Source organism: Suncus etruscus, chromosome 2 (genome assembly GCF_024139225.1).
Source record: "Suncus etruscus isolate mSunEtr1 chromosome 2, mSunEtr1.pri.cur, whole genome shotgun sequence".
Classification (NCBI taxonomy): domain Eukaryota; kingdom Metazoa; phylum Chordata; class Mammalia; order Eulipotyphla; family Soricidae; genus Suncus; species Suncus etruscus.
In genome coordinates this window covers 108,861,751-108,877,022 of record NC_064849.1, presented here as the reverse complement: position 1 = coordinate 108,877,022, position 15,272 = coordinate 108,861,751, and the positions used below count along the sequence as shown (strand labels likewise).

General features: G+C 35.5%; 1 protein-coding gene across 1 annotated transcript in view; it reads left to right on the top strand.

Moving 5' to 3' along the window:
- The window catches only part of EMB (embigin), a 51,988-nt gene extending 37,041 nt beyond the window's left edge, over window positions 1-14,947 (top strand). The window contains exons 5-9 of the mRNA XM_049768370.1: window positions 6,782-6,909; window positions 10,374-10,653; window positions 11,347-11,380; window positions 13,947-14,001; window positions 14,570-14,947. Of these exons, the coding sequence (XP_049624327.1) occupies window positions 6,782-6,909; window positions 10,374-10,653; window positions 11,347-11,380; window positions 13,947-14,001; window positions 14,570-14,584 (512 nt within the window). The 3' untranslated portion in view covers window positions 14,585-14,947. The remainder of the gene's footprint in view (window positions 1-6,781; window positions 6,910-10,373; window positions 10,654-11,346; window positions 11,381-13,946; window positions 14,002-14,569) is intronic.
- Window positions 14,948-15,272: the final 325 nt, after the last annotated feature.

Sequence of the window (15,272 nt, the reverse complement as noted above, 5' to 3'; positions counted from 1 at the left end):
TGGCTTTTCAAGTACTGCCAGGTATGGCTCTGGAGAACCCCCCCCCCACACCCCCAACACACATTACACTGTACAGAATGGCCTAGTAGGGCAAATTCTATTGCTTTGGTCTTGAACTTTCTTATTAGAGACATCTTCTTAATTAAAACTGCTGTTGTCTTCTAAATTATATGTATATCGCCTGTTCTTTCTATTATTTAATGCTATAACTTTTAGTTGTATTTTTTCCATTTCCTTTTTTGTCCTTCTGAGTTTAATGAACACCCTTGTAACTACCACTTTTCAGCATGTCGTTTACATATGTTCATTTTTTAAAGAGCTTTTCAGAATTTTCTTCTTGCTTTCTTTTGGGGTCATGTTCCTCTGTCTCTATATTGCTTGATTATGTGTTCTTGATGGATTGGCATCATTCAACTTTTCTGTGGAAATGGCTTCATGTAAGTACTGTCTAGAGGAGTGCTGGGTAACAGTCTCATGGGTCACCTGGCTAAAATATCCAGGTGTATTTCCGAATCCACCTTCCTACTATGTTTCTGTGATATAATATAGGATACTGTTGGCCCTTCTGGATCATGGAATGCTGGCAGAAAGTGTTAAAACATTTTCATAAGCTGGAAATGATAGTCCCAGGCCAGCTGTGATGATCTGCCACTTGGTGTCTGGAATCTCCATCCTATCTGATAATATAATAATAGGATAAGAGGATAATGGGTTTCAGGTGATTATCCCAGTGGTTCTGGGAGTCAAGCAATGACCTATGATATTGCTGAGAAAGTGCTGCTCACAGCACCACTTATGCCAAGTCTTTAATGACTGTGGGTAGAATTTTAACGTAATACCCAATGCATGCCTAGAATTAGCTGTGTCATAGAAAGTTGCCAGCATGAGGCCAGAGAAATAGTACAGTGGGTAGGGTAAGCGGCTGACCTAAATTTGATCTCCAGCATCCATAAAGTCCCCCAAACACTTCCAGAAATGATCTTGAGTGCTGACTTAGGAGTAACTTCTGAGCATCACTGAGGGTCCCTTCCCCACTCCCCAAATAAAGAAAGTTGGCACCAGTGTATCTGAGCTGAGAATCATTTCAAAGCTTCTCATGCAAATGCTGTACAGGTAGTAAGTAGTTTTTCTTTACTTGTAGTTTGAGTGCTTTCAGGCCTGTGTGCTTTCTTAGTTCCTGGGGAACAGAATCTGTGTAGATATCCTTCAAGGATGATTAATCAGCTCCTGTAGTTCTGAGAAAAATAATACTTTTTTCATAATAGATCAGTGCTAAGGAACTCTTCTGTGCAGTGCAGAATGGAAAGTTCAGGGTGCCCAATGAAGGTAGAACTCTCCTTTTTGTCTGAGAGTGTTGTGCAACTACTGAATTACTTTTGATTAAACTCCCACAATAAAGCTAGGGCTTCTTCTTGAGAACAAACTCTCTCTTTGGTACCCACTGGGTGCTATTCTCTTCTTCATTTTTTTATTTTTTTATATTTTTATTTAAACACTTTGATTACTAATATGATTAAAGGGGGGTTTCAGTTATGTAAAGAACACCCTCTTAACCAGTGCAACATTCCCATCACTAGTGTCCCAAATCTCCCTCCTCTCCACCCCACCCATACCTGTACTCTAGACAGGCTTCCTACTTCCCTCATTCAATCACATTGTAATGATAGTTCTCAATGTAGTTATTTCTTTAACTGCATTCATCACTCTTTGTGTTGAGCTTCATGTCATGAGCTGGACCTTCCAGTCTTCCTGGATTTTGTCTCTGAGAATTATTACAAAAATATCTCTTATTTTTCTTAAAACCCATAGATGAGGGAGACTACTCTGCATCTCTCTCTCTCCCCCTCTGGCTTATTTCACTCAGCATAATAAATTCCATGTACATCCACGTATATGAAAATTTCATGACTTCATCTCTCCTGATGGCTGCATAATATTTCATTGTGTATATGTACCACAGTTTCTTTAGCCATTCATCTGTTGAAGGGCATCTTGGTTGTTCCCAGAGTCTGGCTATTGTAAATAACCCTGCAATGAATATAGGTGTGAGGAAGGGATTTTTGTATTGTATTTTTGTGTTCCTTGGGTATATCCCTAGGAGTGGTAGGAGTGGTATAGCTGGATCATATGGTAGCTCAATTTCCAGATTTTGGAATTATCTCCATATCGCTTTCCATAAAGATTGGACAAGATGGCATTCCCACCAGCAGTGAATAAGAGTTCCATTCTCTCGACTTCCCCACCAGCACTGCTTGTTCTCATTCTTTGTGATGTGCACCAATCTCTGTGGCGTGAGATGGTATCTCATAGTTGTTTTGATTTGCATCTCCCTGATGATTGGTGATGTGGAACATTTTTTCATGTGCCTTTTGACCATTTGTATTTCTTCTCTGACAAAGTGTCTGTTCATTCATTCTCTCCATTTTTTGATGGGGTTAAATATTTTTTTCTTGTAAAGTTCTGTCAGTACCTTGTATATTTTGGATATTAGTCCCTTATCTGATGGGTATCGAATGAATAGTTTCTCCTACTCAGTGGGTGGCTCTTGTATCCTGGGCACTATTACCTTTGAGGTGCAGAAGCTTCTCAGCTTAGTATATTTCCATCTGTTTAGCTCTGTTCCACTTGTTTGGAGAGTGCTGTTTGCTTCTTAAACATTCCTTTAGTCTCAATGTCATGGAGTGTTTTATCTACATGTTGGTTTATATACCATATGGTTTCAGATTTGATATCAAGGTCTTTAATCCATTTGGATTTTACCTTTGAACATGGTGTTAGCTGGGGGTCTGAGTTTGATGTTTTGCAAGTGGCTAACCACTTGTGCCAACACCATCTGTTGAAGAGGCTTTCCTTGCTCCTTTTAGGATTTCTTGCTCCTTTATCAAATATTAGGTGATTGTATGCTTGGGGAACATTCTCTGAGTATTCAAGCCAATTCCACTGATCTGTGGGTCTGTGTTTATTCCAATACCATGCTGTTTTGATAACTATTGCTTTGTAATACAGTTTAAAGTTAGGGAAAGTATTCCTTTTCCCAAGGATTGTTTTAGCTATTCGAGGGTGTTTATATTTCCAAATGTATTTCTTTTTTTTCTTTTTTATTAATTTTTATTTTTAATTATGAGAACAAAGATGCAAAGAAAGAGGACAAGGTAAGGTTACAGTGGAAGGACAATCACCAATAAACAGAATTCTCAGTAGTCCTATTGCTGATATCTTAACTTTGAACTTTCAGCCAAAGAACATTAAGAAAAATAAAACAGAGCCTATGTACAATTGCTTTGTCCCTCAAGTCCCCAGATTGTAGTACATAATATTTCTTAGCAGCACACAAAGCAATCTAAAGACATAACACTTATGTAACCCCTTAAACATTGAAGGCAAAGTACTTTTTTACATTTCCATGCACATGCATATTAGTTTAAGTTAACCTCAAAAGATTAAGTGTTTTTTTTTCTCTCTCTCTTTTTTTTTTTTTTTTTTTTTTTTTTTTTGGTTTTTGGGCCACCGGTGGTGCTCAGGGGTTACTCCTGGCTGTCTGCTCAGAAATAGCTCCTGGCAGGCACGGGGGACCATATGGGACACCGGGATTCGAACCAACCACCTTTGGTCCTGGACCGGCTGCTTGCAAGGCAAACACCGCTGTGCTATCTCTCCGGGCCCGGTTTGTTTCTCTTAAGGATTATAGTCAAAGGAGCACAGTAAAAACGGTGTTATAGTGGCAATTATTGTTTGCATAGGCCCATCAAAATATGAGGGACATGGAATGGTAAAGCATTGGCCTAAATATAAGGAGACCCTACCCCTGAAGTTTCGTGGCATAAGACCAACTCTAGGCTCCAGGCAAACTAGGTTGTCCAATCCAGGTCATTGTCTGTAGTGCCAATATACTTTTATTTTTCACACAGTATCTGTTGGTATCATGTTTATATATTAAAGATCCTGAATTCTGCATATCCTATACTGCAGTCAGGATGGTGCAGAGTGTCTTCTCATTTCACCTCACAATTAAAGGGCTATGCAGAGAACCCTGTCCTGTAAGCAGTTCATTGTTGTTGTCAAGTCTTCTTAGTGTTAAGGGAAGTCTCTTTTGAGCAGGTGGATGCCAGAGCCACGGTAGTGTCTTCCTGGTAGAGGTATAAAAAACCTTGGATGTTTCGTGGATACCTTCCCTGGTTCAGGGGTGAATGGAGGATGCCCGTTCCTCTGAGGCCTGTGCCAGGTCATTATATCAATGTTCAGGGTGTAAGGCCCCATTGCACTACGAGATTTGTGTGTTCCTATCTCTAATAGATAAGAACTTATTTGTATGTATAGTATTTTCCCATTTTAATGTGCCTATGCAAACAAGGAACAATGCTACGTGGCATTATTGGTGCATATGGGGGCCATAAGAACAAATCCAACAATCCCCATGACATGGTCCAATCATAAGCATTAAACTGAGGGACTCTTCCACCAAAATTCCTTATTGAAAAGCTCACAAAGAGAAGACAAGATAAACAGTGTATAGAATCGTCATGGTAAAAAAGTATTTAGAAAGAGTTATAGCTGTTAAAGAAAATACACATAAAATATTCAAAAGACATATGTGCCAATTTTATGTCTTTTGAAATAGTTGGGGGTTGTTAAATCCAATGCATGACTTTGGTCTGTGATTAGAACTGTGTAGTACTGAAGTTAAAAAGGGTAAATGTGAGGTACTGACGGTTGGGGGTGGGAGAGTTAAGGAATAATAATGAGCTTTGTAGGGGTGTGTGAAGGGGCAGAATCTGTTGGGGCAGCAGGTCGGTCTCGGTGCCTAACAAATTAAAGAACTGAGCATAAAGAGGGTTAATTAAGGAGAAGATAATGAATCCGGATTGGGATATGAGGGAGTAGAAGAGGCTCTGTGTGGAGGAGGGGAAATATATCAGAGGGGTCATATACATTGTTTAGATGAATTGTTTATGAATTAGGCTTGGTAGTCAGACGAGTACCACTATATAGGAAGTCACGTCTACATATACACCGATTTAGAGGACCTATTTGATATTTATCCTCCAAATGAATTTCTAAAGTTGTTTGATCCACTTCTTTGAAGAACGTCATGGGTATCTTTAGAGGGAAAGCATTATATCTGTAACAATGCTTTGGGAGTATTGCCATTTTAAATGAATGTTAATCCAGCCAATCCAGAAGCAGGGTATGTGTTTCCATTTCCGCATGGCCTCTCTTATTTCTTGGAGTAGGGTTTTATAATTTTCTTTGTATAGGTCCTTCACATCTTTTGTTAAGCTGACTTCAAGATATTTGAGTTTTTGTGACAGTAATGTGAATGGGGTCTTTTTTTTTAGTGTCCATTTCTTCTCTATCATTATTGGTGTATAAAAAGGCCATTGATTTCTGTGTGTTAATTTTGTAGCCTGCCACATTGCTATATGAAAATATTGTTTTTAGAACCTTTTTGGTAGAATCTTTCGGGTTTTCTAAATGTAGTATCATGTCATCTGAAAACAGTGAGAGCTTGACTTCTTTCTTTCCTATGTGGATTCCCTTGATATCTTTTTCTTGACTAATCACTATAGCAAGTACTTCCAGTACTATGTTGAATAGGAGAGAAGACAGCTTTGTCTTGTACCAAAATTTAGAGGGAAGGCTTTTAGTTTTTCTCCAATGAGGATAATATTTTCCATTGTTTTGTAGCAGATGGCCTTAACTATTTTGAGAAAGGTTCTTTTCATTCCCATCTTGCTGAGAGTTTTGATCAAGAATGGGTGTTGGACCTTATCACATGCTTTCTTTGTGTCTATTTATAAGATACTGCACCCTGCCTGACTCACTTTCAGGTTTGAAGGAAGGATGCATAGCTTTAAGGATAGCAACAGCTCAGAAACTTTACAGATGCAAAACCAGCCTTAAAGGAAAAACTGAAATTCTACTTTAAGACAAGACAGACCACAGACCACACACCAAACTTATACACAAAGATGACATTAAATCCCATGACAATCATCTCCCTCAATGTCAATGGACTAAATGCACCAATTAAGAGACACAGAGTGGCAAAAATGGATCAAAAAGATGAATCCAACCTTCTGCTGCCTACAAGAAGCACACCTGAATAGTCAGAATAAACATAGACTCAAAATCAAAAGCTGGAAGAAAATCATCCAAGCAAACAATACTTTTAAAAATGTTTTATTTTCTTAATTTTTCTTTTTTCACGTTCCATCTTTGTACATTATTTCTAGATGTAGGTTTGTGTGTCAGTGAGAGAAAAGGCAAGTTTAGGGTTTCCTTCTACTGTGTGTGTGTGTGGTGTGTGTGTGTGTGTGTGTGTGTGTGTGTGTTTTGGTCACACTCGGCAGCACTCCGGGGATACTCCTGGCTCTATGCTCAGAAATAACTCCTGGCAGGCTCAGTGGACCATATGGAATGTCGGGATTCAAACCACTGTCTTTCTGCTTGCAAGGCAAACACCCTACCTCCATGCTATATCTCTGGTGTACTATTTTCTTAATTCCATAAATTCAAAGTATTTTTTTCTGATTGAAATTTCTAACAGTTATTATTTTTCTCATCATATTATAGGTTCAATTCTATTTTTTCATAACAATTTTATCATTTATAATACCATTATCATTCATAGTAAATACTATGAATTAGATTTCTGTAAAGCTTATACTACATAAATAAAATTAAATAATGAGAAAATAAAATGAATATTGTTTTAAACTTGAATGCATCTTCTCTATTTAAATTCTTGCTATAATATATATATTTTTCTAATTTTTCTTAGTCCCTCAACTTCATAGGAAAACAAAACCATTGATCACTTATGTGGGAGACTCAACTGTTTTGAAATGTGTATGTCAAGATTGTTTTCCTTTAAATTGGACCTGGTACAGTAGCAATGGAAGTATTCAGGTAAGATTATATTGTTTATGACTGAGTTTCAGTCATACAATGTTCTAAAACCCATTACTTCACCAATACACATTTCCCATCAATAATGTTCCGTTTCCTTCTCACAATCACCCAGCCTGCTTCTATGACAGATATTTTTCATCCCTCCCTCCCTCCCTCCTTCCCTCCCTCCCTCCGTACCTCCCTCCCTCCCTCCTTCTTCCTTCTCTCTCTCTCTCTCCTTTGCTCTCTCTCCTCTTTTTCTTCCTCCTCCTCCTGCTTCTCCTCCTCCTTTTTTAGGCATGTGGTTTTCAATGTAGTTACTGAAGGGGTACCATGCATTATAAAATCACCTCATGTACCATATATGCAACACTAGGTGAACGAGTCTCTGTAAAAAATAATCCAGACCCGGCTGAGGGTGAAACCAGGCTGAGGGTGAAACATGTGTAAACTGGTAATACTCAACCTCATATGAAGAGAGAGTTACCTGGCAGAATGTCATTTTTATTGAGTATAAAGACCACCTCCATGTGGAGGGATAAGGACAGATAGTTCAGGCTATCCTGAACCAGTTTTAGCCAGGTTTACATGTAAGACAATCTCTATTTTTGGGTAAAACCAAGTTGTAAACAGATAAAAAGGACCCAGGGATGACATTTGTTTTGGATAAAACAAGATGTAATCCAAAAATGCACATCACTTTACTTCCTGTCAGCTCCCAATTCTTGTCCAGGGTCATAATTCCCAACTATCATTGTCGTAGTGATCCCATATCTGTCATAACTGCACTCTATTTCTCCCCAAATATGTGGCAAGCTTTCTACCATGGATTAGTCTTTTTAACCCTCTTCTCTGTGGTCTTTGGGCATTATTATCATACAAAGTTTGGTGTTTTATTTTAAAATAAACCCTAAGGTTCATTTATTAGTGAAAATTCTTCCATTACCTTTGTGCTCATTGATATTCACATACAAGTCTTGTAAAGCAAGTTACAGTCTAGAATGGATAGTAAGATATAGTGCTTTTGACCATTGAAGGACTTAAAGGAAAAGAGAATGACTGATACATTTGTAATATTGTTTCATATGTTTAAAGAACTAGCTTCAAAATCACTAAGAAGTAGTGTCAGAATATTAATACTTTATATTTTTATTGATGATTATGAAAGACAATCATTTTTGCCTATTTATAATTGTTTTTATAATTTATTTCTTCACACATAACTGAAATAATATTACAGTATATAAGTGCTTAAAACTGTGAAGTAATTTGTTGAATAAAAAATTACCTAAGGGAAAGTAAAAGTATACTATAATTGTGTGTAAAACTATAAACTGCTATGAGAATATTTTTATATTATTAGTGACTGTAATATCTTGTTACTTTCTCAAAAGAGAAACAATGCCTCATATTAAAGATGAAATATATAAACAATGGAATTTTGCTACAGTCTGTGGTTGTAAATAATATCAAAATATCTAAATTAAAAAACAAGTATTAGTTTAGTATTAAAGTACACAAACTAACTTATTTTTTATGAATATTAGACAAAATTAGCCTAAATTTTATTATATATAGATGCCTAACTGTTGTCTTTGCCTGTCTCCATTTCCTGTGCTTATTTCCTCCTGATTGACTCAAGTAAATTATATTAAGGGCTGGACTGATGATAATACACTGAATACGGCACTTGCTCTGCACATGGCCAACCAGGATTCAATCTTTGAGTACCTCTAAAAATAAAAAGATTAAACAAGAATGAGTTATAATAAGATGTGAGAGAAGTTCAGGGAAGAAAATGTAGGTAAAACTCTTAGGTCAATGTTGCCGGAGAGAGCATAGAGGGTAGGATGTTTGCATTACACAGGGCCAAAGCAGGTTCAAACTCCAGCATCTCATATGGTTCCCTGAGCTGCTCAGTTGTAATTTCTGAGCAGAGAGCCAGGTGTAATTCCAGAGAGCCACCAGATATGACTCAAAACCTCAAACAAAACTTTAGGGCAAATGTATTTTCTAAATCTAGACAAACTATCTGCATCAGATTCACCCGTGCTGCCTATTAACAGTATTTCGACTTATTTATGAATTAAAATGAATACATTTATAATAAGCAGTACAGAAAATATGGTAAAGAGAAGGCTAAGTTCATTATTTATTAATTTATTTTTGCCAATTAAATTCAGAGACTATCAAATAGCCTCAGAATATTTACATTTGAACCTTGGTAAGATTAGCACTTAGTTGTTTTCTCTGCTGGTCTGAGTGGTGTTGAAATGCTATAGGCATGAAAGTATTATTAACAGTTGTAAATCACAGTAAAACATTTTTTGAAAATGAGGAAGAGAAAAAGAAAAAAAAACCAGAACTTATTGAGCCGTGTAGTTGAATGCTAGAACAGTAAAAATATCAAATGGCCTAAGAATAATATTCAATTTAATAGATTAAATAAATTACTCTCTTAATGATTTCCTATTGAAATAAAGTCTGAAAAAAAAATGTGATGTTCAGAAATCAACTTCCTGAATGTGAAAATGTGAAAGGCAAAGATAGTATGCAGACTAGCACAAGCGGCAGGCTCAAGAGGGGATTTTTGCGGGGGTAGATTTGGGCCTGATTTTTGGTTACTCCTGGCGCCAATCTCAGAAATAATGCCTAAAAGGCTTAGAGGACCATATGGGATGCCAGGAATTGAACATAGTTCTCCTGGATTGGCCAAATGCCAGGCAAATGCTCTGCTCACTATGCTATTATTGCTCAGGTCTCCTCAGCAGGGGATTTTTGTTTGTTGTTTGGTTTGGTTTTTGGGCCACACTTGGTGGTGCTCAGGGATTATTCCTGTCTCTGCACTCAGGGATTACTTTTGGTAGTGCTTGGTTTACCATATAAGATGCCATAGATCTAACATGGGTCTGCACATGCAAGGCAAATGCCCTCCCACTGTGCTATGTTTTAGCACCCAAACCAGGGATTTTTTTTTTCTCAGCCTTTCTATGCCAGCTTTAGAAACCCAACAATTTCATTCTTCAATACTAATTTGAGGAACTCCCAATATCAGGAGTTGTTCTTTCGTTATGGAAAATCAGATTGAATAAATACATTGTTTTTAATAATTTAATATATTTCGACATTTGTGAAAAACATAACACTTTGAGTTAGAGATTAGAATCTGAAACCCAGGTGACTGGGATTTTTCTGTACTTTAAATTTTTATCTTCTCTTCACTCAGGATGACCAATTATCATAATTTCAATAATTCAATGCCAAGTCCTTAAGGCAAAGCGTACTTATTCCTGGTTGTTCTGAGATCACATTTTATAAGAAGCCTTGTGCTCTATTATGTATAACTTGTTACAAATATTTACAGAACTTAAAAAAATATTTTTTTTTCTTGGCTCTATCTTTCAGCTTTCCTCAAAACTAGATTTCTTTGGACATGTATTCTCTATGCAAAAGAAATGAACTTTAAGGTCTCTTTATTTTAGGTTCCTATTGATATTGGAATGAATGAAAAGTATATGATTAATACAACATATGCAAATGAAACAAAGCTCAAGATCATGCAACTTTCAGAGGAAGATCAGCGATCTTACTGGTGTCACGCAGTATTCCAGTTAGGCGAGAGTGAAGAGCAAATTGAACTTGTAGTGCTGAGCTATTTGGTGCCCCTCAAACCATTTCTTGCAATAGCTGCCGAAGTGGTTGTTTTAGTGACTGTTATTCTGCTTTGTGAAGTGTACACACAAAAGAAAAGGAATCATCCAGGTAGGATTTCTATTTTTAGAGAATGCTCTCATTAGATAATGTTGACTTAAAATATTACAGAACATGGTAGAGGTCTAGAACATGGCGGGGGTCTAGTTTATGTTTGTTCTGATCATTATGTGTAATACTAACATTGAGTTAAGAGTTTCTGCCTGTGCTTTTCCTATTTAAACTGCCTAAAAACATTTAGTACAAAATATAATTGTCCTAATTTTCATTGGTTATGCTGCCACCTACACAGGAACTAGGGAAAATACAATAGCTTTGTTTTAGAAAAAAATCTATAGTGGCTTCATAAATAATATCTGAGATAAATATTCTTTTACTTTTATCAATGATTAAAATGCTTCATCACATGTTTTAGAATTTTTCTTAATATATATTGTGATTTTCATAGTTTTGAAGATTATGGGTTTAAAAGCATATTTTTCCTTATTTTCACTAAAGTTTTAATAACAAACTATTAAAAATTCATCAATTCATAATATTTTTGACAATGCCAGGCAATGTCCTATGTCTGACCATAATTGCAGGTAGAGAGCAGTAAAGGAGGAAGAAAAGTTGAAAATTTTTTTGTTTAATGCTATAGCAAATGTGTCCTTCACTTGAACAGTACATCCTTAACTTGGGGATAGTGGAACTTAACATACATATACTATAAAAATAGTAAGCCTATCTTGTTTTGTTATACAGATGATGGGAAAGAATTTGAACAAATTGAACAGCTGTAAGTATTGTTTTACAGATTAATTTTCTCTTGAGTAAAATAGAATAGAATATGGCATAGAGTCAGCTGCTTGCTGTTAAGGGGGAAGAACATACAAGATATTTTGTGTGTCTGTCATTTTCGGTGCATATCTATACTGTAATAAAAAAATCTAATCTAGTAGTTTGCCTTGCTTGTATTACAATTCCCTTCCATCTATTACTACTCTCATCTTTCTATTTCAGTTTTCTCTACAAAATGAGCTTACTATACTTGTCATGTAAACTGATGGACAAGTTATAAATATGTCAAGGTGCTCAGCACAAATATTGGTGTGCAGAAGGTATTCAGGATCTATAAATAAGTATTATTTTTGTGCAAGCCTTTCTTCAACCTGACAGCTTTTGATCATTTAAAATATTCCTAAAAAGGTCTTTGGTCAGGCTTTACTGGAACTCCTGAATCAGGACTTCTAGGCTTGTTGCCTGGGCTTCTATATTCCTTTAAAGTTGCCTATTACTGATTCTCAATTTCTGTCATGTTGAATTTTGAGTCATTGTTTTGAGAGATGGTGACATTGTGACACTATATCTTTGACTGACCTCTTTCTTTAAAGTTGAGCATGACAAAGGCAGATATAAACTGATCAGGGAGACCATTTGAATCTGGGACATAGCTTGTCCCTCCAAGTCCAAGCTGAGTGTGGAGTGCAGTGTTGGAGGTACTGAGCTGAATTAAAATCTGAATAAGAGCCAGTTGCTGAGGACATGGAAAATGAAGCCAAAATAAAGCAGCTGAAAGGCTCCTAGGAAATGGGAGGCCTCAGCAACTGTTCCCTGCTCCAAGAAGGTGCTTGGAATTTAATTGTATCAGCCAACAAGAGATCAGAACGGTGTGTATGTCTTAGTCATGGCTAAAGAACAATAGCAACACAAACAGTTGCCACTAAGGTATTTGTAGATGCTATTTAAATGTTTATTTTTTACTTCTTTCACATATGGCAGAAGGAATCATCACACATTAAATGAGCATCTAAATTAAAGGCATGGCATACTATGTTAAGAGTCCCATAATCCTAGATCAAAAATAAAAGCAAAACAAAAACATTGTTGTCTTAGAGACTCAAGGTCAATTGGTTGAAAAGTAGTTACACAATTGGTTGAAAGTTCACATTCATATTTGGAGACTTTGGTCATCTTGTTTGACATACATTTCAATTTTTTTGACCTCTCTTGCTCCAATACACTATTTCCTATTCTTATATTTAGAACCATATGCAGAACAGTGAATTAGATGTTCATTTAGTGATATGAACTGGTTACATACACTCTTGTCCTGATTGTTCTTATTACTCTACTGCCTTTGCTTTTGCATTTATACTTTCCTTTGCATTCTTATTTAAAACACCCTCTGTAAGGAAGGTGATAGAATGATGTATAGTGGATTGTTTTCATTCAACTTGCCAAATACTAAAATGTATTTTCCTAAACCATTGGAAATATCTGATTCCATTCATAATATAATATAAAGCATTAAATTTCCTGTTGAATTTTTTTGTTTGATTTCTTGGGGGATCACATCTGGAAGTGCTCAGAACTTACTCCTGGCTCTGCAATCAGAAATTATTTCTGGAGGTGCTCAGGAACTCATGGGTTATAAGGGATTGAACCCAGGCTGGGCACATGCAAGGCAAGAATCCTACCTGCTGTACTATCTCCCTGGCCCTGAAAATTATTTTTAATAAGAACAAAATAGTCATATAAAAGTTCAAAGAGAATATCACTCAGGTTTGTTGTAACTCAGATATTTAATCAATACATCTCACCCCCTTTAACCCTGATTTAAATTGTGCCAAATAATTGATAGGATGGTTGAATTTTTCTAGTGGTGATGGGTTAATGAGCTCAGGCTTGTCTTTAGGACCTAGAAAAGCATTTCCTATCACCCTTTCTACATAGTTCGGTCACTTCATAAGAATCTGAAGTCCACATTTGTAGGTTATTTTTAAAGAACATTGGGTAAACAAAGAACTATGTTTAGACTCTAATTCTTTTTAATAACCATATCAAATTATTGTCTCTGTACCAAGCATAGTTGGATAGCTCCTAGTTGGCTTTTATCTTGCACTTTCCAAAACAGTACATAAATTATGCTCATGTAATCAACCAACACACATGCTTGAGGAGAAACTATTTTCCCTCTTATAGAATAAATAGATTTTGTTACTGTTATATGTGGCAGCAGTTGCTCTCCAAGCTATGGAATAAAAATAGAATCACCATTAAGAGTAAGATCTTTTTAGACTGATGGAGATGGCTCAAGGGGCTGCTTTGCAAGTTGGAGGCCTGGGTTTAATCCCCTGCACTGCATGCCCTATAAGTACATCTAGCAGTAACTTCTGAGCATTACCAAGTGTGAGTCCAAATCACATATATATGCATACACATATACAATTATATTTCTTAAAATAAGTAATTTTTGTCTGTATTGAGTTACATTTTAACCTAACAATTATAGGCTAAAGATGATATACTGACATACTTACAATGTAATTCTCTAGCAACTTTCTTTTTTATTGTTTATACAGGAAGTCAGATGATAGCAATGGTATTGAAAATAATACCCCCAGGCATAGAAAAAATGTAAGTTCCTTCAAAATTTTATTTCACATAAAAGGTAAATTTTAATAGACACAATCGATCAATTCAACTCCCTTCATGAAATGTCTACTTTGTCACTATCTTCTTAAACATTCTTTGATGGTATTATAGAAAAATATGTATTATGCAAATATATAGCACTATTTTCTACAAAAGAACATGTAGTGTCCAATCAAAAAATAAAAATTACATTTTATATATATAATTGTATTTTGTACTATTTACAGTTTATTTTTGTCAAATCCCATGTATCTTTTTCTCAAATTTTTTGGGTTTTTCTGATTTTGTATTCTAATTTGACCCCAAATATTTGATATTATGAGTAAATATCTAGCTTTTTTGTTGATTATTTTCTTTTTAATTATAATATAAAGAGTCCTAGTTCAAAAAAATAGTGGGCTATATTTTTCCTGAATATTTGGACTAGAGATTCTTGGTTTAGACAGTGTGAAAATCTTCCTGGCACTTTTTTTTTAAAACTAAAGTGACATGTTCCCATGCAATAACCAAGACATGCTAATTATGATTCATTATGATTTATTTAACCCAGGAGTCTACAGACTAATGAAAGAGAAACATCATGTCAAGAATCACAGGAAGAAGTACAAAGAGTTTGTATTTTAGCTTTGCTTATGCTTCCTGTTAAAAGCATCTGATATTTTTTTAAAGGACAAGAACTTGATAAAATATACTGTGTAGTTGCATTTAAATAAATGTGCTCATCAGGTATAATGATATATTTTCATTCTGTAATTATTTTGTATCTAAGCAAGGTAAATGTATTAAAATTGTTTTACGAGCTATAACCAAGGACAATTGATTTGCAGGTTTTCCTGAGGCATAATTGTCACCAGCAAAACTAGCTAAGAGTAACTGGATCAAATGCTATGCAAGACCTTTTTATAACCAAAGAATTAATTAAAGAGAAGCCTTTAGAATTTGTCTTATTTCTTTCAGTCTACGTGCAGAATTATTTGTAATAATTTTTATGTAAAATTTATTTTTCAATGTATTGAAAATAGTGCCTTCACTAGGTACAATTTACTTTATTTACCTTTAGATATTCTACAATCTCTAAAAAAAGATATTTTTCTCTGTAAATATTGGTTTAGGGCAAGAAAAAAAAAGCTCCTTCACTACAAAAGCAGATTTTTATTTTCTTATCACACTCTTCATCTCAATTTTCTTTTACCAAACTGAAGTGATTTTTTTAATACTTGTGTACAGTATTCTTTAAAGCCATAGATTTGAAT